Source organism: Artemia sp. Qi Xiang Cuo, chromosome 4, assembly GCF_049724085.1.
Source record: "Artemia sp. Qi Xiang Cuo chromosome 4, ASM4972408v1, whole genome shotgun sequence".
Lineage (NCBI taxonomy): Eukaryota > Metazoa > Arthropoda > Branchiopoda > Anostraca > Artemiidae > Artemia > Artemia sp. Qi Xiang Cuo.
Genome location: NC_142797.1, coordinates 84,110,518 through 84,137,329, shown reverse-complemented (window position 1 = coordinate 84,137,329; position 26,812 = coordinate 84,110,518). Strand labels below are relative to the sequence as shown.

At 35.9% G+C, this 26,812-nt stretch overlaps 1 protein-coding gene across 1 annotated transcript in view; it reads right to left on the bottom strand.

Moving 5' to 3' along the window:
• The window catches only part of LOC148953543 (uncharacterized), a 174,957-nt gene extending 164,504 nt beyond the window's left edge, over window positions 1-10,453 (bottom strand). The window contains exon 1 of the mRNA XM_089087733.1: window positions 10,305-10,453. Coding sequence (XP_088943859.1) covers window positions 10,305-10,325 — 21 coding nt within the window. The 5' untranslated portion in view covers window positions 10,326-10,453. The remainder of the gene's footprint in view (window positions 1-10,304) is intronic.
• Window positions 10,454-26,812: the final 16,359 nt, after the last annotated feature.

The following is a 26,812-nucleotide window of genomic DNA, read 5'->3' as shown; positions in this document are numbered from 1 at the left end:
TTCTTTAAGTGACCGGATATTTAGTATTTGCTCTCCAAAATTTTTTGAGGAGGAGTTGTCTTTTCTAAGGAAAATACTAATAAGCAACATGTATCCAGAGTGGTCAATTAGCCAAACTTTTCAAAAAGAAGAAAAAGGTTTCTAGAGATTTCTAAGGAAGTCTTGGAGACACCTCGGGAAAAGGATGTTTTTGTTCCTTACCATATGTGCCCGGGCTAAGTGAAAAACTTAAAAGAATTTTACAGAGTATTGGTCTAAGGGTAGCTTTAAAGAGTAATAATACTTTGGGTAGTTTTCTAAATTCTGGAAAGGATCTAACTTCATTGGGGCAACAAAGTAGGGTTTATCAGATCCCATGTACTTATGGAAGCTCATATTCTGGGAGGTACTAAGCAGAGTTTAAAAATGAGATTATTACAGCATAAAGATTCTATTTAATCGGCTTTAAAGCAAGATTCTAAATCTGAAGATTGTACTTCAGCCCTTTCAGAACATATTTTCAAGTTTCCAGACCATTTTATTTTATTCAAGAATGTCTCTTTGATTTCTAATACTTTGGGTAGTTTTCTAAATTCTGGAAAGGATCTAACTTCATTGGGGCAACAAAGTAGGGTTTATCAGATCCCATGTACTTATGGAAGCTCATATTCTGTGAGGTACTAAGCAGAGTTTCAAAATGAGATTATTACAGCATAAAGATTCTGTTTAATCGGCATTAGAGCAAGATTCTATATCTGAAGATTGTACTTCAGCCCCTTCAGAACATATTTTCAACAATCTTCAGATTTAGAATCTTGCTTTAAAGCCGATTAAATAGAATCTTTATGCTGTAATAATCTAATTTTTAAACTCTGGTTAGTACCTCCCATAATATGAGCTTCCATAAGTACATGGGATTCTATGTACTTATGAGGCTTGAGGCTTCAGCTGAAGCCTAGATTGAGGCTTCAGCTCAATCCCCCCATCACTCAAAGGTTAAATTCTACTCGTTGAAAGGCTACAAAAATGCAAATAAACATATTATGATGTGTTTTGTAAAGTGTATTTCTAAATCCAATGCAAAGCATCCAGAGTGAAAGGTATTCCCGGACTTCAGCCCTCTCCCCCCCCCCACCTTACTCAAAGGTTCAATTCTGCTCGTAAAAAAGCTACAAAAATGCATATAAACAAATTTTGATATGTTTTGTAAAAAAAATTATAACACTCCCCTCCCCAAACAAATCATACCCCCCTATAAGAATTAAACTGTTCAAAATGCATAATGTTTCCAACGAAATACAGTTTAGAATTTGTAAGACGAACAAAAACCAGAAGAAAGCACCATTTTTTCTTATATTTTTTATATTATTATTCCTGGGTTATCATTTTTCGAATTTGCGTTGTTGTTGATGTTTTTTAAGAAACCTGACTAGATTATTTTAAAATTAATAATTAAGTAGAACTATAATAATTGAATACTAAAATTCCAATAACAACCAAGATGACTCAAAAGAAAATATACATGTTTAAAAAAAGTTTTATATATGAAATCTTATTTTTTCATTTAAACACATAAAGTTGTGCATAAATTACATTTTTTAAATGAATAGTTTAATTTTTAAGACATACATTTTATTTTTTGAAGTGAAGTTTTGCAATGACAAATCTATTCGACTCTCTTTTACATTTTAAAGGAATATGTTTACTTAAAACAAAAACTTTTTCACATGCTGACTAATGGTCTGCGTTGCGCAGGTACCGATCTCGTTATTCAATGCCTTTGACCAGAAGTTCTAAGCATTGTTGGGGGCAAATCCTCCAACACTTTCCGCGTTTTACCCCAGATTTCTCCAGCTACCCATTTAAAGCTGGGTTGACTTGAAGGGTCGCACTATTGAACCCCATTCCAAACCAAATAATCAGCGACACTAGGACTCGAGCCCCTGACCTCAGGATTTCAAGTCCGGAGGGCTAACCAATAGGCTAAGACGGCTCAAATATATTTAGAATGAAGAAATATTAATGGAACTTTGGAATGTTTCAACCAGATGAACTAGATTGATATGATAAAATATAATCACATTAATTTCTAGAGCTTTCGTTACCTATTTATTTCTCAATGTAGTAATGGTAAAAGAGAAGTGACTAAATTATTCATTACTTTCAGTAAAGTCCAAATGACACACCATAAATAGTGTGCAAGGGGGACGACTTCCCTGTTTATATTAGTAATTTTATACTAGTTTTACTAGTTTATACTAGTAATTTTGTTCGCTTTGAGTTGAATATCAGTTTATTTTTGGTACATTATAAGTTCATTATTGGTTTTGTTTTTATTAAGTCTAATATCTTTTTTTTAATATCTGTTATTTTTTTAACAATAAGTGGGGTACAAGGGGGACGAATTCTCAGGTCAAATATCTAGAATTTCCCGGGGGAATGCCTAGACCCGACAAGTTTTGAGCCAATAACATAACCAACACTGAACCAGCTCCCCTTTTTCCATTATTAATTACAAAAAAAAACTTTCCGAAATAAAAGTTTTACAAAAAATATAGGCCATTTTAAACTTAAGATCAGAGGAGATAAAACAAACCTACAATATTAAAACGTAAAACGACTGAATTGACTTAATTGTGTTGTTACGAATGAACTTCTAATTACAGGAATAAGTTTTGTTTTGCAAATTGAGATTGAAGTTTTTAATATTTGAAGCATTATTCTATTGTGAATTTGTAAGCACTGTGTGTTAAGGTGCACTGTTAAGTGCTGCGCAGAAACTCAAGTGGGCCGACTTTACACAGATTGGATGGGAATCCACTTGGATGAATTCGCGAGCCTCGGCCCTCACTAAGAAATAAGTATGTTTGTTCTATTTATCGACTCCTAATAATAAACTACTGTTAATTATGCAGTGTTTCAAGCCGTTGGATGTTGCGCTGGATAAATTAAAAAACTATTCACTATGGCCGGTGAGAGTTATACAAATAGGAAAAGATTCGAGGGGAAAGTCCATTTATCTCGTCTTTCATTACGGAAGTCATGATGAATTTAATTGATTTACGAGTAATTAGTTACTGAAGCCTAGGTAGAGAAGACAAAAAAGGATTTGCTGGAAAATATAACGAAGAAATTGACTGAAAAGCTTAATGATGCAAGGTCGCTGAAAATAAGCCACTGGACTGATAGTCAGTCAGGCTTATGATCCAGTCACGCTTGAGTTTAATCCGAAGTTTGTGATAATTGAGCAGGCTCTGAATAGTCTGAGAACTGAAATTGAGACCCAGAGGAGAAAATTAGTCAAATGGAAACAAAGCTTATGACCAAGATTATTTGCTTGACAGTCTTGTATTTCATTGGGTCAAGCTGTTACCTGGTGTAGACACTCGTAAGACAATATTTCGAATTATAATTAGCAAAATGTCTCTGACTGACCTCTCGTCTTCTGATTTGATTAATGTATACCACCTCCGCTTGAATAATCTGACCACATAGCACGAAAAAAGTTCTATTAGAGCTGCTCCGATCATAGTTAGATTTTCCAATAAAGCTGTAGCTCGAAAGGTCTTTAAAAAAAAAAACATAGTTTTTTTTAACTGAAAGTAAGGTGCGACATTAAAACTTAAAACGAACAGAAATTATTCCGTATATGAAAGGGGCTCTCCCCTCCTCAACGCGTCGCTCTTTACGCTAAAGTTTTTATTGTTTAAAAAAATAAAGTTGTGAGATAAAGTCAAACTTTAGCATAAAGAGCAAGACGTTGAGGAGGGGACAGCCCCTTTCATATACGGAATAATTTCTGTTCGTTTTAAGTTTTAAGGTCGCTACTTACTTTCAGTTAAAAAAACTTGTTCTTTATTTAATTTTTGAACATTTTTGAATTAATACAGGTTTTGATTTTGGCTCACCGTACATGAATAATTAAGACAATATTTGTATATTAATTTTACTTTTATTTGGTTAAATGGCTTTCTCGAAAGTTGCTTAATTTTATTTACGAACGTTCTTATTAGTAATAAATATACGTAACTTACGAATTAACTTACGTAACGAACTTCTATATTCATATATTTTTAATTCCTATATTAGGGAGTTCGCTCCCTAGTCAATACCTCGCTGTTTACGCTAAAGTTCCAGTTTTGTTCCAATTTTTTTAAATGACCCCTTAATCAGAAAGGCCGCTAATTAGAATAAATAGCTGTTATGAACGTACTAGAAAATCTTTGGCTTAAAGAGCGAGGTATTGACTAGGGGAAGAACCCATCATATACGTAATAATTTCTTTTCGTTTTAAGTTTTCATGTTACTCCATACTTTCGGTTGAAAAACTTGTTTTTTTAAATTTAATTTCTGATCGTTTTTTTTAAATAATGCTGGGAAATCCGACGCCCCCTTCATAGCAATGTCCCTCCCCCTTGAAAACTTCCTCCAAGGAAAGATCCTCCCACATAAGATCCTCCGTCGAACCACCCTTGGAAGGATTTTTTTGTTTTAATGCTAGTTTCATTTTTCTTATTTATTTATTTTTAATTTATTTTTTTGCTGGGTTACTAATATTATTTTTTTATTGTATTATTTATTTTTATGATATATTTAAAGAGGTTTACAACCCTTGGAGTGGCTTAATTTTCTGAATTGTTTGTTTTATTGAGTCTTTAATTTGCACGTATTTGCTCCTGTTTTTGTAAGTATTTTTTTTTTTTTTTTCATTTTCTTTCTTTTTGTTATACTCAACCGTCATGTTTTGTATTTTGATTGGCTATAAAATAAATAAATAAAATTATTATGTGTAAATCAGTCTCTTTGGCTTTATTAATTTCAAGAGTACAACCTACATGTCAAAAATTGTACTTCACTAGGTCGAGGTGGTATTGCGCCTTTGGCAAAGGATGGGATTAGGAGTGGTCTAAGGGATGATCTTAGTATTTGGAGGGAAGGTAAGGTGGAAATTCTCTCAGTTGAAATAGAAATTAATAATCTAAAACCTACTGTGTCATTGGCACTTTACTAAAAACTATATGTGTCTGTAACATTCTTGGAAAGAACTAATAAAATCAAACTGAATACTGAAAATATTAAAATTAGTTTTTTTTTTTAATAAAATCCATTCGCTTTGTTATTAAGCTTACAGGTTTGAACGCAACCAGTTATATAATGTCAGTAGGAAGGCCCAAAAAACAAAAACTTGCAATTATTACAAATCATGATTCGATATCTGACAAGGGATTACAACAATTCTAAAACATAAAAAAAGAAAACCAAAAGTTTGAAGCTTAGTAGAGATCGTTGTAGAAAAACATCATTACCGAATTTCTTTTCTTACAAGTATAAGCAATGTCTTTACAAGTATGAAAAAGTTGAAAAATATTTTAAGTTCAGTTCAGAATTGCTAACCAATAGTTTAAGAACATGCTTTAATAATCAAATATCTTTGAAAAGACTCCAGTATGAAAAGACAATAAATTGCCTGCTATTAGAAGATAAGTGACAATGAGAATAAGGGCAGACTTAGGGTACTTGCTCCAAATTTATTCAAGGGGACTTCAAGGTAGCTCGTAATCTGACAGGTTGAAGGGTTATGCACGGTACCAACTATAACATAATTATTTGGGAGGGTCACCCTAACCCACAGAGCTTCTTTGCTTGCTGATTCAAATATATTTAGACATGAATATGGTATATGGCTCTGTAGATAAACAGCAACACATCCTCCTTCGTATTTAGCATCGTCACTTCGTTCACGATATCGCCTGAGGAGCCTGTATCCCTGTATGGTAACGTCTCTGCTCTGTATGTCATGGTTGATATTGGTCTCAAAGATGCACATTATAGAGGTTTGACCGGGCTCACTAAATATAAGAACTGATCAAACATAGATCTGAGACCACGTAGATTGCAGTGGGCTTTCGTAAACAGGTCCGTTTGGATTGTTGGTGGACGTGCTTCAGGTCGCTTACAAAAGTTCAGTTTTGTCCGAGGCTTTTTATTATTGTCAATCATAACCAGGTAAAAGAAGCTTTGCCGGGTGGTTAGCCTAACAAGACCTATACATCCATTGCCATACATCACTAGACAGGGAACGGTGCCAGAATATGTATATATAAATATATATATATATATATATATATATATATATATATATATATATATATATATATATATATATATATATATATATATATATATATATATATATATATATATATATATATATATATATATATATATATATATATATATATATATATATATATATATGTATATATATATATATGTATATTTATATATACATATTCTGGCACCGTTCCCTGTCTAGTGATGTATGGCAATGGATGTATAGGTCTTGTCAGGCTAACCACCCGGCAAAGCTTCTTTTACCTGGTTATGATTGACAATAATAAAAAGCCTCGAACAAAATAGACCTTTTGTAAGCGATCGTTAGCACGTCCACCAACAATCCAAACGGACCTGTTTACGATGACCCACTGCAATCTACGTGGTCTCAGAGCTATGTTTGATCAGTTCCTATATTTAGTGAGCCCGGTCAAACCGTCTATAATGTGCATCATTGAGACCAATATCAACCATGACATACAGAACAGAGAGGTTACCATACAGGGATACAGGCTCCTCAGGCGAGATCGTGAACGTAGTGACGATGCTAAATACGGAGGAGGATGTGTTGCTGTTTATCTACAGAGCCATATACCATATTCTTGCATAAATATATTTGAATCAGCAAGCGAAGAAGCTCTATGGGTTAGGGTGACCCTCCCAAATAATTCTGTTATTGTTGGTACCGTGTATAACCCTTCAACCTGTTACATTACCAGCTACGTTGAAGCCCCCCTTGAATAAATTTGGAGCAAGTACGCTAAGTCTGCCCTTATTCTTCATGGAGATTTCAACGCCCATGATAGTGTATGGCTTCACAGCAAGAATACTGAAAGGGAGGGGTCGTACTTGTATGATTTATCTCTCTCATACGATCTGGAAAAACTTGTCTATTTGTACATGTATCACGGCCCAAACGGATCATCTCGTCTTGAGATCTTCCTTACAGATCGCCCTGACTTCTTTAAGGTAGACACTCATGCTTTCACCAGTGACCCCAATGCCATCATTTCACGGGGAAACCTTTTTATTCTATTTCCAATAAAAGATGAGCGGACAATATGGCTATACAAAAGAGTTGATTGGGACAGTTTTTGAAACACTCTTTGCTCTCAGCAATGGAGCCTTTCTTCTTCAAGGCCCAGAGAAAGGGGCTGAGAAGTACCAGCAGGCCATAGTTGACTCTGTTGAAAACATATCCCCTCAAAGCGAATCGCGGATTCAGGTGTCCAGTAAGAAAAAACCATGGTTCAACGCCCAGTGTAAGAAGACTATCCAAGCAAAGCAAAAGGCACGAAAGCAATGGCTACTTTAAAGAGTGAAGAGAACAGGCTTTCATCTATCAACACGTGCAAGGAAGCAGTTTAGGCGATTCTGCAGTCCCGGTTTCGATATAAGGAGGAATTTGCCATCAAGGTTCGACATGCTTCGGCAAAAATCTGGTGGAGAATTGTAAAGGAGGCTTTACCGTTGTCCAAGGGGACTTCATTTCCTTCTCTACAAATTAACGGGACTGTGTCTTAAGATCTACAGGAAAAGGCTGAAGTTCTTGCTATGGCTTTTGTCAAATTCTCGAATATGTATGAAAATGATAGAAAAGTGCCAATCCTACGTATTTTGCGGCATCTTGATTTGACCAAAGCCACAGGTCCTGACAACATACCAAATGTTGTCCTCAACTTCTGCACTGCCAAACTAACTGGACCATTGTCATTGTTTTTCCAGATATATTTTCACTCCTGAACCTTCCCATAAACAAGGAATACTGCACTTGTTATACCTTCCCTAAAGTTAGATGGTGATCCAACAAGCGTGGGCTCCTATAGGCCTATTAGCCTCCTTTCTTGTGTTGTCAAAATCTATAAGAGTGTCTCCAATAAAACATTTCAACAGTTCCTGGAATCAAATGACCTTCTAGGCAATCGTCAATATTGATTCCGGATGAAATGTTCAACATTAGACTGCTTAGTGGCCCGGCATCAAGAGTGAATTGAAGTTCTGGCAATGGAGTACTACATTAGGTTATTGTTATTCAACATTGCCAAAGCTTTGATACCGTTGGCTTCTAAGAAAAATTCTATACGTACGGAATTCGTCGATGTCCGTTAGGAGTGCCTGAGAGCTTTCTTTCAGATCGTTTACCGTGGGCTGTCCTCGACGGGTTTATTTCCCGCGAATATTCTGTGGAGGCAGGGGCTTCCCACTACAGTGTCTTGGGATCTACACTCTTTCTTATCTAGATAAATGACATGGGAGACAACCTTGTAAGCCTTCTGTATCAATTTTCAGACTATACCACGACACACTCAGCCATACCAAATAACGAAGAGCCAACACAAGTCTCCCTTTCTCTACAGATGGATTTTTATAAAATTGAAAAGTGGTCTGTTACATGGATGTTCAACTTGAACCCATTGAAAACAAAAGAGCTTCTTATTACCCGATCAAATGTGCCGCGTGACCACCCCAGTTTCATTTTCAAAAATAAAACAGTAAAGAGAGTCGACAAGCTTCGTTTACTAGGGATTCATTTCTCCGCCGATCGCTCTTGGAATAACGATCTTGATCAGGTGACAACCTCCTGCGAAGGAAAACTCGGAGTTACTCTTCGTTACAGAAACCCACTTCCAACAAGCTGGATTATCCTACTTTACAAGTCCTATATAAGACCCAGAGCTGTATATGAATGCCAGAGCTATATATGGATGCATAAGCTGGTGCCCTGAAAACGCTGTTAGCACTATTCCAGAATATCCAGAATAGGGGAAACAGGGCGGGCAGCACCTATACATATGACTCGCTCCAGCCTCTAAATGAAACGTTTGATGTAGCGTCGATGACTGTTCTTTACAAGTACATGAATTCGCCTCCCTCTAACGAGCTCTCTTGCATTATTCCTCCCTTTGTCTAGCCTACAAGGCAGACACAGCTCAGTCGAATTATCTAAAGGAGGGCACGTCGAGAGCCGAGTACTTGAGGAAGAGCTTCATTCGGCGTGGCACTTATATCTGAAAGGATCTTTCTGGGATTATAACTCCTGCAATTTCCTCTGTTGACTCCTTCAAAAGAATGTTCAACAGATATTTAAAACCTTGAAGTTTTAAAACGAGGTAATTGAATAGTGGCATATCAGATACCTTTAAGTACCTGGAGCTGTGAATACACAAACAAAACAAAATTCTCTATCGACCCGACAGGTTTGTAGAATTTTTCAAGATTTCAAAACTAAAACCAAACATTCCTTCAATAAGAATAAGATGATAAAGACCTAAAAAAAAAAAAATATATTGAACCCGGCTATTCGAAATGACTGAGTAAAGCCAGCCAATATATCTAGGAATTGCAGCACATACCACTTTAGATGTCATGACTTAGCTTTTGAATTAAGCTAGCAAAACACATAAATACACCCTGAGCCAATTATTCTGAGGTAACCACTTTCAGCCCCTCGCTCTTTAGGCTAAAGTTTTATTGTGCTTTAAACATACTTCTAGTTTAAATTCAAAATGTGTTCAGAGCAGTCGTTCTTGAAGGATTGACACATAAAATACAAGTAATGGGGGGGGGGGGTATTGAGGGGGAAGCTCCGCTCATATACGGAATAATTTACGTTTGTTTTAAGTTTTAATGTCACCATTCACCTTCATTTAAAAAAAAATTGTTTTATTTAATTTTTGTTCGTTTTTAAAAGCACACCCAGGGTTACCCTGAACGCGAGGAGGGTTACCATCCCTTCAAAACTGACTTCTTAAATAATAAAGCCTGCATTGTCAAATTTATTTATCAATTATTCTTATTTATTTTCCCGGTTCAAAATGGAAAAATTAACAAAGATGTGATGACGAGCCAAAGGAAAAAAAATTTGAAAATCGACCTTTTCATGTATCAACAGATCCAAGATTAGGCCAGGGGGAATTCTTATTTTCTTCTGATATTCTTAGTGCTTTCGGCCTAACAGAAATTATAGCTGAAAAGTAGAGTTCAAAAGTTCTTAATTTTACTGATGGTTATTTTTTACCTTTTTTTTTCATATTTTTTTTCATATTTTTTTCATATATTTTTGTCCTATTTTTAACACTTGACTGACAGTAACACAGATTCAAAGAAAGAATTTAAATTATTTAGAAAATCTTCTTCTCTGTTCTGATAACATTATTTAAAGGGCAATTCCGCAATTACTTATAAATCAGCAGAATTTAAATTTGTCTTACCATAAAATAAGGGAAAAACATATTACAGGCTGTAGATTCTCAGCAACTGATGGAATTTCGCAATCATTTTAAATGTCATACCACCTTTAAAGGCAGCTGTTTTGCCATAAGGAAATATTTGTAATAAAAAAGTAACTGCAGCATTAAAACAACACTGACAAAATTAATTTAAGGAAACAGTTAAGTGTCCTTGCATAGGTACAGATTAAACTATGTCCTGAAAAGGTATTTTGAAGTACCTAACTACACTCCTTCTCCTTCTAGAGGGCAATGACGTTTGATGACCTCTAAAATTCTTTGTGCTATAAAAGCGAAACCTTGCAAAACAGATTTTCTGCTTAAATGAAGTACATAATTACTGTTTTCAGCTTCACAACTTTGCTGGATACCAATTTATGAGGAATTGAAGATCTGCAAATACACTTCCTAAATTTTGAAAACAATAACCATTAATATGGCTTAAAATTCTGCTCAAATAATAGGAAATTGTATTTTCAGACCTAACGCCAGAGAAAAAGAAACTGATAACTGAAAATTGAGGTAAAACATTATTTTGTCAAAGTTTCTATGTATGCTCCTAAAACTCCCAATGTAATCTTTCTTTATGACATCATACCACCCGCGAATGGGGTGGGAGGTTGTCATAAAGAAAGATTAAAGGAAATGGGAATTTCCTGGGAGGTGTAATGCTATTAAAAACGAACAAAAAATTAAATAAAACAATTTTTTTTAATGAAGGTGAATGGTGACATTAAAACTTAAAACAAACGTAAATTATTCAGTATATGAGCAGAGCTTCCCCCTCAATACCCCCCCCCCCCCATTACTTGGATTTAATGTGTCAATCCTTCAAGAACGACTGCTCTGAACACATATTGAATTTAAACTAGAAGTATGTTTAAAGCGCAATAAAACTTTAGCCTAAAGAGCGAGGGGCTGAGAGTGGTTACCTCCGAATAATTGGCTCAGGGTGTATTTAGGTGTTTGGCTAGCTTAATTCAAAAGCTAAGTCATGACATCTAAAGTGGTATGTGCTGCAATTCCTAGATATATTGGCTGGCTTTACTCAGTCATTTCGAATAGCCGGGTCCAATATTTTTTTATTTTATTTTTTGGTCTTTATCATCTTATTCTTATTGAAGGAATGTTTGGTTTTAGTTTTGAAATCTTGAAAAATTCTATAAGCCTGTCGGGTCGATAGAGAATTTTTTTTGTTTTTGTATTCACGGCTCCAGGTACTTAAAGGTATCTGATATGCCGCTATTCAATTACCTCGTTTTATAACTTCAAGGTTTTAAATATCTGTTGAACCTTCTTCTGAAAGAGTTAACAGAGGAAATGGCAGGAATTATATTCCCAGAAAGATCCTTCCAGATATAAGTGCCACGCCGAATGAAGCTCTTCCTCAAGTACTCGGTTCTCGACGTGCCCTCCTTTAGATAATTCGACTGAGCTGTGTGCCTTCACGTCTGCCTTGTCGGCTAGACAAAGGGAGGAATAATGCAAGAGAGCTCGTTAGAGGGAGGCGAATTCATGTACTTGTAAAGAACAGTCATCGACGCTACATCAAACGTTTCATTTAGAGGCTGGAGCGAGTCATATGTATAGGTGCTTCCCGCCCTGTTTCCCCTATTCTGGATATTCTGGAATAGTGCTAACAGCGTTTTCGGGGCACCAGCTTAAGCATCCATATATAGCTCTGGCATTCATATACAGCTGTGGGTCTGATATAGGACTTGTAAAGTAGGATAATCCAGCTTGATGGAAGAGGGTTTCTGCAACGAAGAGTAACTCCGAGTTTTCTTTCGCAGGAGGTTGTCACCTGATCAAGATGGTTATTCCAAGAGCGATCGGCGGAGAAATGAATCCCCAGTAAACGAAGCTTGTCGACTCTCTTTACGGTTTTTTTTTAAATGAAACTGGGGTGGTCACGTGGCACATTTGATCGGGTAATAAGAAGATCTTTTGTTTTCAATGGGTTCAAGTTGTAACAGACCACAAAATCAATGTAACAGACCACTGTTCAATTTTATAAAAATCCATCTGTATAGAAAGGGAGACTTTTGCTGGGTCTTCGTTATTTGGTATGGCTGATTGTGTCGTGGAATAGTCTGAAAATTGATGCAGAGGGCCTACAAGGTTATTTCCCATGTCATTTATGTTGATAAGAAAGAGTATAGATCCCAAAACACTATACTGGGAAGCCCCTGCTTCCGAAGAATATTCGCGGGAAATAAACCCGTCGAGGAGAGCCCACAGTAAACGATCTGAAAGAAAGCTCTCAGGCACTCCTAACGGACATCGACGAATTCCGTACGTATATAAATTTCTTAGCAGCCAACGGTACCAAAGCTTTGGCAATGTTGAATAACAATAGCCTAATGTAGTACTCCATTGCCAGAATTTCAACTCACTCTTTATACCGGGCCGCTAAGCAGTCTAATGTTGAACATTTCCTCCGGAATCAATATTGGCGATTGCCTAGAAGGTCATTTGATTCCAGGAACTGTTAAAATGTTTTATTGGAGACACTCTTATGGAATTTGACAACACAAGAAAGGAGGCTAATAGGCCTATAGGAGCCCACGCTTGTTAGGTCACCATCTAGCTTTTTTTTGCAAGTCATTTGTACTATACCTTAAACATTTTCAGATATTTTCTTGATTAATTAAAAAAACTTTCCGAAAAATAAGTTTTTCAAAGAAAAGTAAAGGCCATTTTAAACTTAAGCTCAGGAGATACAAGTACCTGTTAAAATTCAAACTCAAAACGACCAGAAATTACTATTAAAGAATAAATGAAACCCAAAACGAACAGAAATTAAATAAACAATCATAGCAAAAAACACACAACAAGGAATAATATAAATGAATAAATAGATCTTAAAGCGAGTAATGCTTAGATTTAATATGAAAATCAAGCTTAAAACAAAAAAAATAGTTTGCTATTAAAGTATAAATGAAACTTAAAACAAACAGAAATTAAATAAACAATCAATGCGAACAAAAATACAATATATATTAATGTAAATGAATAAATAAATCTTAAAACAAGTGGAACTTAAATTGAATATGCAAATCAAGTTTGAATCGAATAAAAATAACTACAAACAAGAGTTTGGGTATCGCCTCACTGCAGAAGCCTAAAACATATTGCGTAATTGGCGCCTTGCTGAAAACTATATGAGTTTTGAACAGTCTTGGAAAGTATAAACAAAATCAAATTCAATATTATATATATAATGATATTAATTGTTGAAAGATCCATCAGTTCAAGATTTTTTCTTTCGCTGTAATTTTTATTTTCATTTTAAATGCAGTAAGAACTGGAAAAGAATAAATTTTTAATATGCGAGTAATTTGTTTTCAGTGAAGCACCAATGACGCAGAAGGCTTTAGGTTTTTACAGTTAAAGAAGGGGGCAGTATCCAAATTTTTTTTGTAGTGAAACTATATTTGTCTTGACCAATCTGGGAAAGAACTAATAAATTAAACTGAATGTTTTATGTATAATGATATTAATTTCTGAAAGCTCATCAGTTCAAAATTTTACTGTAATTTTAATATTTATCTTCAACATGAAGTACAAAAGAAAACATTTGTAATATAATTCGCTTTCAGTAAAGCGCCAATGACGCAGTAGGTTTTAGGCTTCTGCAGTGAGGCGATACCCAAACTCTTGTTTCTAGTTATTTTTATTCGATTCAGACTTGATTTATATATTCAATTTAAGTTTCACTTGTTTTAAAATTTATTTATTCATTTACATTAATATATATTGTATGTTTGTTCGCATTGATTGTTTATTTAATTTCGGTTCGTTTTAAGTTTCATTTATATTTCAATAGCAAAAGAAATGTTTCGTTTTTAGCTTGATTTTCATATTCAATCTAAGCATTACCCGCTTTAAGACCTATTTATTTATTTATATTATTACTTGTTGTGTGTTTTTTGCTGTGATTGTTTATTTAATTTCTGTACGTTTTAATGATTGTTATTTAATTTCTGTTATTTAATTATTTAATTATGTTATTTAGTTATTTAATTATTTAATTATTTAATATGTTATTTAATTATTTAATATGATTGTTTATTTAATTTCTGTACGTTTAATTTCTGTATCTCCTGAGCTCATGTTTAAAATGGCCTTTACTTTTCCTTGAAAAACTTATTTTTCGGAAAGTTTTTTTAATTGATTTTCCTTCGTTTTTGATTGCAAAAAGTTTCAAGTTTTTATGGCATGAGGGGGGGGGGGGTTGTTTACTGTGCGACTATTTTTGAATTTAAAAAACGGATCTAGAACTTTCAATTTAAATCGAATGAGGCTTTTTCAAAGTCTATACGATTACCTTTTTGATAAAAACCTTATATATGAACAATAGACAGCTTGCATAACTTGTGGACAGCGATTGACAACAATGAATGGATTGAAAAATAGCAAGTTTAATTAGCACAATCTTGCGTTAATTAATTAAATTACATTACTTAAGACTACGTTATGGGGGAGGGACCCTCGCCCCTCCCCTGGACCCGCCACTGCCTTACACTCTCTGTTTCTTTCCTTTTTAGGGAGGAGAGCAGATGTCGAATAGGTGTTTGTGAATACCAAAACATTCTCAATCTCATTGGGCCTTCAGGTATAAACAGAATTAGTTCGAGGGAAGGGGTGGGGAAAAAGGGCGTGGGAGGGGGGTTATTTGCCCTTCGATCAATTTTGACATTTAAGAGCTGGACTAGAATTTCCAATTTCCAATCAAATGAGCCCTATCTGAAGATTATACGAGAATCCCTTCCTGCCCCCGGGCCCTGCGGGGTTTTGTCCACGCCATAGTTTTGTTACTTAGCCTTTCAACTATTTTTAACAAAATGGTATTTTTAACCCTTGCATATAAAGCAGCTCTGGGGGAAAATAATAACAAATATTGAAGCTTTATAATATTTATTCATTTATTTATGTTTGCACCGGTTATCTTTAAGTTTGTAAGATAGTTAATTTTGATTTCTGATCGTTCGGGCCTTTAGGCTTCTGCAGTGAGGCGATACCCAAACTCTTGTTTGTAGTTATTTTATTCGATTCAAAAGACGTTTAATAAAATGGCTGTCTCAAAATTTTGATTGGATGTGTTTGGGGAATAGGTGGAAGTGAGAGGGGGGTTAGTTGCCCTCAAATCACTTTCGACTGTTTAAATGGGCACTAGCCCTTTGAATTTCCAATCGAATAAGCCTTTTTTGAAGTTTCTACGACACCGCCTTCTATAAAAACCTTATATGCCCCAAGGGTATAACTTAAAAGCCTTGCCTTGAGGGTTGTGGGGGAGTGTCCTCCTCAAAAACATATTTTCTATCTGAAAATCAACTACGCGGAACGAACAAAATGGCTATCTCGAAATTTTGATTGGATGTGTTTGGGGGAAAGATGGGCGTGGGGGGGGGGGGCTAGTTGCCCTCCAATCACTTTTGACTATTAAAAAGGACACTAGCCCTTTGAATATCCAATCGAATGAGCCTTTTTTGAAGTTTCTACGACAACGACTTCTATAAAAACCTTATATGCCCCCAGGGCATAACTTAAAATCCTAGCCCTAAGGGTTGTGGGGGAGTGTCCTCCTCAAAAAATTATTTTCTATCTGGAAATCAACTACGCTGAACAAAATGGCTATCTCAAAATTTTGATTGGATGTGTTTGGATGAATGATGGGCGTGGGGGAGGGCTAGTTGCCCTCCAATCACTTTCGACTATTAAAAAGGGCACTAGCCCTTTGAATTTCTAATTGAATGAACCTTTTTTGAAGCTTCTACGACAACGCCTTCTATAAAAACCTTATGTGCCCCCAGGGCATAACTAAAAACCCATACCCTGAGGGTTGTGGGGGATTGTCCTCCTCAAAAACATATTTTCTATCTGGAAATCAACTACGCTGAACAAAATGGCCATCTCAAAATTTTGATTGGATGTGTTTGGGGGAATGATGAGCGTAGGGGGGGGGGCTAGTTGCCCTCCAGTCACTTTCGACTATTAATAAGGACACTGTCCCTTTGAATTTCCAATCGAATGAGCCTTTTTTTAAGTTTCTACGACAACACCTTCTATAAAAACCTTATATGCCCCCAGGGCATAACTTAAAACCCTTGCCCTGAGGGTTGTGGGGGGGGTGTCCTCCTCAAAAACATATTTTTTATCTGGAAATCAACTACGCTGAACAAAATGACTATCGCAAAATTTTGATTGGATGTGTTTGTGGAAATGATGGGCATGGGGAGGAGGGGGGGGGGGGTTAGTTACCCTCCAATCACTTTTGACTATTAAAAAGAGCACTAGCCCTTTGTATTTCCAAACGAATGAGCCTGTTTTTAAGTTTCTGCGACAAACGCCATCTATAAAAACCTTATATGCCCCAAGGGCAAAACTGAAAACTCTTCCCCTAAGGGTTGTGAGGGAGTGTCCTCCTCAAAAATATATTTTCTATGTGGAAATCAACTACGATGAACAAAATAGATTTCTCAAAATTTTTATTGGATGTTTTTGGGGGAATTATTGGTGTGTGTGTGTGGGGGGGGGGTGTAGTTGCCCTCCAATCATTTTCGACTATTTAAAAGGGCACTAGAACTTTCAATTTCCAATTGAATGAGCCCCCTTTGAAGTTTCTACGACGACTTCTTCCGTATGAAGTGCCTCTGGGAAAAAAAATTATAAATAATAAATAATAATAAAACATTGGAGCCGTATGGCCTTTACTATAGGCAACGCTACAGCGTTGCCTCTGATAAAACGAGTGAGATGTTAGTAGTAATTCTATTTTATGTTTTTTTTTTCAATCCATTCATACTATACCTTAAATATTTTCAGACATTTTCATGATAAAACCTATCTGTATTGACCTCAGGTTTCATTATGTTACAGTGGGTTGTTAGTGGTAGTTCTATTTACTCTATTCACGTTATAGTTCTATTTACGTTAGTAGTTCATTTACTCCGATATTCATAAATTACAGAAACAATGAAATTATAAAATCACGGATCCTTTTACAACTTTACTTAAAGCAATATGCTTAAAAGAACCGATAATTAATAAAAAATTAAATTATTAGTAATATACGTAATATATTATCAGAGAAAAATTGACACAAAGATTGAGAATAACCAGCGTTAATTTAATTGGACTCGTACAAAAATAGACTAAATCATCAATCAGTTTAAAAATTATAACAATTACACTAAGTGGGAAAACAAACACTTAAAAAAACACAACAAATGCATCTTAACTACTGGGCCAGTACTGAAGACCAGGGATGGTTCAACTTCGTTAAACGGGAATTATAAGCACGAATTTCCTTTTCCACAGCTATAATGGGGTTAGCAATGCTGAATTTTCTAATTAGATAAGAATTGCGAGTCCAAGAGGGAAAACGTAAAAGATATTTTACGAACCGGAAGAAAACTGAACGATTTTTGACTTGTCAGAATTTGTGTGCATTTTCCAAAACGGTGATATGTACAGATAATATGTTAGAGCGACAGAGTTAAAAAGTTTCGAGAGAAGATGGCGGTTGAACCCTAACTTATTAGTTACAAAATAGGCATATTATAACCCAACTCTACGCTCAATGTGAGCAATTAATAGTTGTCACGTGTGCATTACTGACAAACCAATGGGACGACCGAGGTAGGTGATATGATCTACTGGCTTAATCCTACTATTTCCGAGAAGAATATCCCTAGGCGACGCTTTCTTCTAGTTGAAGAATACAACATCTGACTTTTCAGCATTGAACTGAAGACCTAGTTTTGCATACTCAGATTGTAGCGTTGCAAAAATCTCGCTTATGCGCTGGATAGTGCGGCTCAAATTCAGAATGTTGTATGCATAACATACAAAATGTAAATCAAGACCGGCAAATATGAATGATGTGGAAAAAGCTGACTGTGCATCAAGAACTCCATTATTGAAGAGTGAAGGGGAAGAAACAGAACCTTGACGGGTACTTTTTTCGACATTGACAAAAATATTAGGGGTTGGTGCGTAGACTTGAGAGCCGTCAACTTTAGCTAATGGGTGAAGTATTAGGCAAATTTTAAGACGATAATACATGTCTCGAAGGGCTATGATATATGAGGGGCTCACTCTACGTTTTGCCGCATGGAGTAGCATAGCGGCGCGAATGAGAGAGTTGAATGCTTTATGAAAATCATGCCCAGCCTTCACGAGAGTTTCACCTGATGCATCAGCATTGATCAATGCGTTCGTGACAACTGACAAAGCGTGGGCACAACCGAGACGTGGCTTGAATCCAAATTGGTAAGGTGGAACATAGCATTTTGCGTTCAGATGGTCAATGAACAGAAGTTCAAAAATCTTACAAAAGGTAGTAGCCACTGTTATAGGGCGGAAGGAGGAGTAATGGGTAGTTATTTTATCTTTTATTTGAATTTTGAGGAGATCTCTAATTAAGGAGTGAGACGGTACAACTCCTTGGGTGACAACCATATGCATCCACAGTGCAATATGGTTTACCAGGAGCTCGCTTCCATGCAGAATGTGACGAGCGCTTTTTTTTTATCGATGCCAGAAGATTTCTTACGCTTTAGGCGTTGGATTGCTTGCAGTACAGAATCAACTGAAACAAAAAAAATTGTCGGTTGGACAACTAGACAGAAATTTATCAAGCTTATCTTCAGATTCGGACTGTAGGGCGGCATCTGGTGGGGAGAATTCAGCAGAGAAGTATGAACTCCATTCGGAATCAGGAATAACTTGAGCAGATAAGCAGGCCCTAGGAGGATTTCTTGATACATTTTTCCAGAAGGAAGGTTGGGACAGAGAGGCTTGCTGGGATGTCTCTTCAACTATCTGGTTCATGTGGATAAATAGTTCTCTTGCAAACTTTCTTTTGGTAGAAAGACGAATGTCAGAAACCAAGCCAGAGTGAGGATGGTCACACTGGAGCCACAAATGGTACCAAAATTTGGATTTTCTCCAAGCTTCAACTAGGCTCGGATTACTGGACCAGTGCTTTATGACACCCCGACGTATATGTTTAAGAGGTATACTGGCTTTTTCTGCGCATCGCAGAGCATGGCAAATTTTTGCAAGATAGATATCTAGCAACAGCCGTATTTCATTTGCATCAACTTGCGGATTATCCATGAGCAGCTGGAACGATACATGAATTTTATGTAGGACAGAATTAGTAACTGCAGCAAAAACATCATCTTGGATATTTTCCCAGTCCCTGTAAAATTGGGCGTTGGGCTGATGTGGTTGTGTAGTGGGAGTAGACTGAGCAGAGGAACAATCAATAGATGCAGATATTGGAAGGTGGTTTGATAGTTGGAAGTCAGTAACGACGTGGACAGGTGACACTTGGAGATTTATAGAAAAAACTGCATGGTCAAGGTTCGACACGTGACTTGAATGGTGTGTGTAAGTGTAATAAAGATCTTTCGGCAACATCCGAAGCCAATCGTCAAAAATACCAGACAAAATAGAAGTACGCAATAACGAGGCGTCAGTTAAATTACAGTTAAAATCTCCTATAATAATACAACACTTACCTAACAGGCGAATCTTTGAATGGCAAGACCCTAGTTTCTCACACGTAGAAGTAAATAAAAATTCCGATCAGTCATTGCGATAATCTGTCGGGAGATAGACGTTTACAATAACATACTCTTTTACACGGACAGCAAGAAAAAATTCACATGAATCAAAAATACTCGACCGGCACTAGGTCCTAACAAGCATCGCAATACCACCCAAGGTGTGGTCACTGGAAGCGGATCGTTTAGCGGGCACTGAATAGCTAGTAAAATTATTTTCAATTTTCAGAAGGCCTAAACTATGCCTAAATTTTGACTAAAAGTCCACCATTAATATTCCACGAAAGTACAGCTTGCGCAGTAGTAGACACATCCATGTTATACCATGGGCTTTGCTGGTTGACTGTTGTTATTAGGACATTTTATACTGTAACAAGTATGGCTGGTAACTTTACATTCTAGAAAAAACATTTTTTCCAAACAAGGAGAGGCACTGTTTGAGGTGTGATCGGATGATCCACAGCGAGAGCAGAGGGCCCGATTAGAGCACTGCGAAGCCAGATGCCCAGTCTTATGAAACGAGAAACAACGCTCTGGGAGATATACAAATGCTTGTGCAGAAAGCTTTTTGTAGCCAACTTTCACAGAAACTTTCAAGAACTGATCCAGGTTTTGTTTTGACTCAAAGTAGACCTTGAACACTCGGAACTTTCCGCACTGTGAAACTTTCACGCAATTTGGTACAAGAGATTTTACTTGATTCTCATCATATTCGATCGGTACGCCTTTCAGGATCCCTGTAAACAGTGGGGATTTCACACTCACCGAGATGCCTGAGGTTCTGTTTTTAGCATTCTCGGCAATTTTATTTGCTGCACGCTTTGACTTAACAACAAGTTTCCATTCCGAGACCGATTTTTTAAGTTCACTTATTTCACCTGAGGCCTCAGGGCAAAGTTTATCGACGAAGTCTTTACGAGCATTAGGTGAGGTCAGGTTTGCAGGACAGTTTTTTAGTACAACGTAAAACGTAGGAGCTGGGGCAGGGTTATTTGTTACGTTGGTATCAATTCTAGCTGGCCAAATAGGCCCTGAATGCGTCGCATTCTCTAAAAGTCCGTCAATTTTCCAAGAGAATTCATTAGCTTTCGACACTAAAGTAGCCGAGACTGCCTCCCCGATTGTTGGTGTTTCAGAAGGTGAGAATATAACAAAAGTGGGAACAGGCAAATTATCTTTTGCCGCCTGATTTAACTGTTTACAAATGTCAAATACATTATCTTCATCTTTTGCATGTTTCACACATCGACTTTGAATATTCAGCTCCTTTTACAGAAACTCTTTAGCACTGATGATAGCGCCATGATAAAAAAAACTTACAGGTTTTCCGATAATCAGATCAATTTTCGCACCTTCAAGCATAGATCTCGTGACAAAGTTCAATAACAGATTTAAAATAATCTTCCTATTTTGATCGGTGATTTTGCAATCTAATTATCATAGCCAGGGACAGTCGAGTATTCCAATCAAAATACATATGTTGTAGGTTAATGTAATATGTAGGTCAAATAATATAATCTAAATTCAAGGTGAACTATTTTCAAATCCAAATCCGATTATGAAATTAATTCAATAAAAACCATAGGGAATCACAAATGTCTTACTGTATTAACAGTTTTACTCTATGAATGAGATTATATCCAAAAAGAGGTGTTTGCAGTATGAACTACAGTGAGTTATGTTACAGTGAGTTGTTAGTAGTAGTTCTATTTTCATGTTTAATGCAATCCATCTGTACTATTCCTTAAACATTTTCAGATATTTTCTTGATAAAACGTATCTGTATTGACTTCAGGTGTCTTTATGTCATAGCGAGTTGTTAGTAGTCGTTTTTATTTTAATGTTTTCGACATGACATTTATACTATATCTTAAGCATTGTCAGATACTTCCTTGATAAAACATAGCTGTATTGGCCTCAGGTGTCCTTATATTGTAGCGATTTGTTAGTAGTAGTAGTAGCATTTTCATGTTTTTGCAAGCCATTTATACTATAATCTATGAATTTTCTAATATTTTCTTGATAAAACGTACTTTTGTTGACAACAGGTGACTTAGTAGTGCAGTAAGTTGTGAGTACTAGTAGTATTATCATGTTTTTGCAAGCCTTTCATACTATACCTTAAAAATTTTCAGATATTTTCCTGATAAAACGTATCTGTATTGACCTCAGGTGGCTTTACGCCACAGTGAGTTGCTAGTAGTAGTTCTATTTTCATGTTGTTTTGCAATCCATTCATACTATACCTTAAACATTTTCAGGTATTTTCTTGATAAAACATATCTGTATTGACCTCAGGTGGCTTTATGTTACACTGAGTTGTTAGTAGTAGGTCTCTTTTCATGTTTTTTTTGCAAATCATTTGTACTATACCTTAAACATTTTCAGATGTATTCTTGATAAAACGAGTGAGTTGTTAGTAGTAGTTCTATTTTCATGTTTTTTGCAATCCATTTACCTTAAACATTTTCAGATATTTTCTTGATAAAATGTATCGGTATTGACCTCATAGTTGTCTTTATGTTACAGTGAGTTATTAGTAGTAGTTCTATTTTCATGTTTTATTTTGCAATCAATTTGTACTATACCTTAAAAATTTTCAGATATTTTCTTTAAAAAACGTGGCTGCATGGGCCTCAGGTGTCCTTATGTTGCAGCGACTTTCTAGTAGTAGTAGTATTTTCATATTTTTGCATGCCATTCACACTATAATCTATAAATATTCAAATATTTTCTTGATAAAACGTACTTTTGTTGACCTCAGATGGCTTAGTAAGGCAGTAAGTTGTTAGTACTAGTAGTATCATCATGTTTTTGCAAGCCTCACATACTGTACCTTAAACATTTTCAAATATTTTCTTGATATAACGAGTGAGCTGTTAGTAGTAGTTCTATTTTCTTTTTTTTGCAAACCATTTGTACTATACCTTAAACATTTTCAGATATTTTCTTTATAAAACGTATCTGTTTTGACCTCAGATGTCTTTATAATACTGTGAGTTGTTAGTAGTAGTTCTATTTTAATTTTTTTTTTTTGCAAACCATTTGTACTATACCTTAAAAATTTTCAGATATTTTCTTGATAAAACGTAACTGTATTGGCTTCTGGTGTCCTTATGTTGCAGCGCGTTGCTATTAGTAGTAGCAGTATGTCCATGTTTTTGCCTGCCGTTCATACTATAATTTATAAATTGTCTAATATTTTCTTAATAAAACGTACTTTTGTTCACCTCAGGTGGCTTTGTAGTGCAGTAATTTGTTAGTACTAGTAGTATTATCATGTTTTTGTAAGTTTGTAGCAGTAGTAGTATTTTCATGTTTTTGCATGCAATTCATACTATAATCTATAAAATTTCTAATATTTTCCTGATAAAACGAGTGAGTTGTTAGTAGTAGTTCTATTTTCTTGTTTTTTTGCAATCCATTTGTACTATACCCTAAACATTTTCATATATTTTCTTGATAAAACATATCTGGATTGACGTTCAGGTGTCTTTATGTTACACTGAGTTGTTAGTAGTAGTTCCATTTTCGTGTTTTTTGCAAACTATTTATACTATACCTTAAACATTTTCAGATATTTTTTTGATGAAACGTAGCTGTATTGGCCTCAGTTGTAATTATTTTGCAGGGAGTTGCTAGTAGTAGTAGGAGTATTTTCATGTTTTTGCATGCCATTCATACTATAATCTATAAATTTTCTAATATTTTCTTGATTAAATGTTATTTATTGTAATTTCTGCTCATTTTTGGTTTCATTTATTTATCGATGTTGATTTTTGGTACTTTCACGCTTGGTAGATTATTTGATTGGATTTTTTTTTCATTTTTGGTTTAATGGAGTTCTTTACTTTTCTTTGAAAAACTTATTTTTTGAAAAAAGTGTTTTTAATTAATCACGGCAATGGCTAATTATATTAAGTTTAGTAGTTATACTACTGCTGTGATTACTATTACAATTATTTGCAAGGGTATAAAGGTGAAATTTTCAGAGAATATTTCTAAAAATTTCTGTTGTACGGATGACAATCTGCCATCCATATGCAGATGGTCAAAAGGGCATATCAGCGATATCTTAGGAACAGTTTTGTGTGTGAAATTTAAACTTACAACGCTTGCTATGGGGGATGTTGAACTAACTAAAATACAATATTTGCATCAGAATACTACCGCTCCTACTTCTACAACTACTACTACTGCAACTCTTTTTATTGCTGCAACTACTACTACTGCTACTAAATCTAAAACTAATCCTATTAACTCTACTCCTACTGCTACTGCTATAACTACTGGTACTACTACTACTACTACTGACGAACCTAAGGGTACTAAGGAGAAAAATTTTGGGAAACATTGTAACTGTATTGAAGTAAACCGAAACACACTATGCTCACATAGGTTGTCAAGAGGACGTATCAGTAAGGCTTCAGGACTGGTTGATGGTATTAAGTTAAAAATTTCATCGTGTGTAGAAGGGGATGTGGAAAAAAACCTATTATGTACAAACTACTACTGCTGCTACTACAACTATTGCTACTTCACATGCTAAGGGTATTTAGGTAAAGCATTCAAGGAATAGTTAGGTAGATGCTGAACTAAAACAAAGTGAATTATGATCATGTAGATATTTCAATAGGGTGACAAAGAAATATTAAAATAACGGCTTACATTCTTAAGTTAGACCTTTCAGGGTAAGTTGTGATAGGTTTTGAACTAGCCAGAAGACACTATGTGCATACTTTTAATACTACATCTACGGCTACAGTAACAAATACCACTAAGGACATTAACTTGTAATGTTTAGGGGGAGTTTCAATTAAACGAAAAGACTATAAGTATGCAAGTATTAAAAGGGCATATAAGCAATATCATAGGCAGCGCTGCTCTATCATAGCTAGTAATATCATTGATATTTTAAAGGAGCTAATTTGATTGGAAATTAAAAGTTATAGTACCGTTTTAAAGAGTCAAAAGTGACTGGAAGGCAATCAACCCTCCTCTTTAGCTCATAATGGTCCAAACACCTCCAATAAAAATTTAAGAGATCCACCCACGTAACCCACCCCCGCCAGAGACAAATCTCCCCTGAAAACTTCTATATACTTCCCAATAATCAATACTATATGTAAACCATGGGCAAAGTTCATAACTTGCAGCCTTTCCCTCGGGGATTGTGGATTTGAAGGACGTAGTTAGTATATTTTTTACGACATTGCTGAACAAACTGGTATCTAAACATTTTGATCGGACGACCTTATACCCCCAGGAACTAAATTACAACCTTTGCCCTTGAGGAGTGTGAGGGGGGAGGGGTGGTTGTCATCCTCAAAGACATGGTTTCCGAACTTTTGAACTACGTTTACCAAAATGGCTATCTTAAAATTATGATTGGCTATGTTTGGGGAAATAGTGAATGTGGGACGAGGGTTATCTGCCCTCCAATCACTTTTCACTATTAAAAAGGGCACAAGCCCTTTCAGTTTCCAATTGAATGAGCCCTTTTTGAAGTTTCTACGACAACTTCTTCTATAAAAAACCTTATATGCCCCAAGGGCATAACTTAAAACCCTTGCCTTGAGGGCTTTGGGGGGGGGAGGAGGGTTCGTCCTCAAGGACTTTATTTCCGGAATTTTCAACTATGTTAGTAGGGTGTATCTATGGAATTTGCTCACTCTATGTTCCTTCCTGTGCTATTCTAGGAGTTTATGTTCCTTCCTATGCTATTCTAAGGGTTTATGTTCCTTCTTATGCTATTCTAGGAGCTTATGTTCCTTCCTGTTCTATTCTAAGGGTTTATGTTCCCTCCCAATCTATTCTATAGCGCTATGTTCATTCCTATACTATTATAAGGGCTTATGTTCCTTCCTATGCTATTATAAGGGTTTATGTTCCTCCCCATGCTATTCTAAGGGTTTATGTTCCCTCCCATGCTATTCTATGGGACCTCTACACGTAATTAAACACGTTATGAAACTACGTGCTATTTGCTTGCCTTTCATTGGTACCTTTCCAAACGAGCGGGGATTCCCCTCCGGTTCCTAAACATTGCAAAAAAGATAGCAATATGAACGGGGGTTCCCCACACAAGTTTGTTTCAACTCCATGTTTTTCAATCAGGCTGGTTTTTGAGCCAACATCTGTTTTTTAGGGGATCAATCAGAGACAACGGAGATATTTACTCCTCTCTCTCTCTCCCTCTCAATTTGTTGCTTGTTGGTAGCTCAGTTTTATTGTGACAGTGAGAGTGTCAACACATGAAAAAATGTTTCATACATGCCAAATATGTATGTACACACTGGGCAGCTGGTCATCATGTGAGAATTGCACAATGATTGATGAGTATGATGAAAAGTGTAGATTATGCAACCCGTGTAAATTGCATAAAGGATATGCTGTACAAATTAAGGGTTGTAATTCCTGTCATGAAGAGGTGTGTGACTCTCATCCTAGAGGGCACCTATGCTCCGATTGCCACTATGATAAAGGTAATCAGTGGGAGAATACATATCTCGGTATGATTGAAAAGAATCCTAAGCGTGATTTTAGTTTATTGCTACGAGATTGGTATCGTCGTGGTTTTAGATTGTTCTGGGAGGAGGAACCGGGACAGCAATTCAACTGTTGGAACAACAAAAGAATATGGTTTCTACGTCATCGCGGTGAAGACAATGAGTACTAAGATTACAAGCCCACTGATTTTTATTTGGCTGTGACGGAATGTGATTCGCCACTTGAGGACACTATTTGTGACATTACTTCAAATAAGCAAATTGAAACATGTGAATTCTATAGAATGAATGAGAATAGTATCATTGACTATACAAAGAGATTTGACAAGAGTGAAGTTACACTCTATTGTAGAAAATGTGACCCTGAAATTGTACTACATTAGGATCAGTATGCTGTGAATTC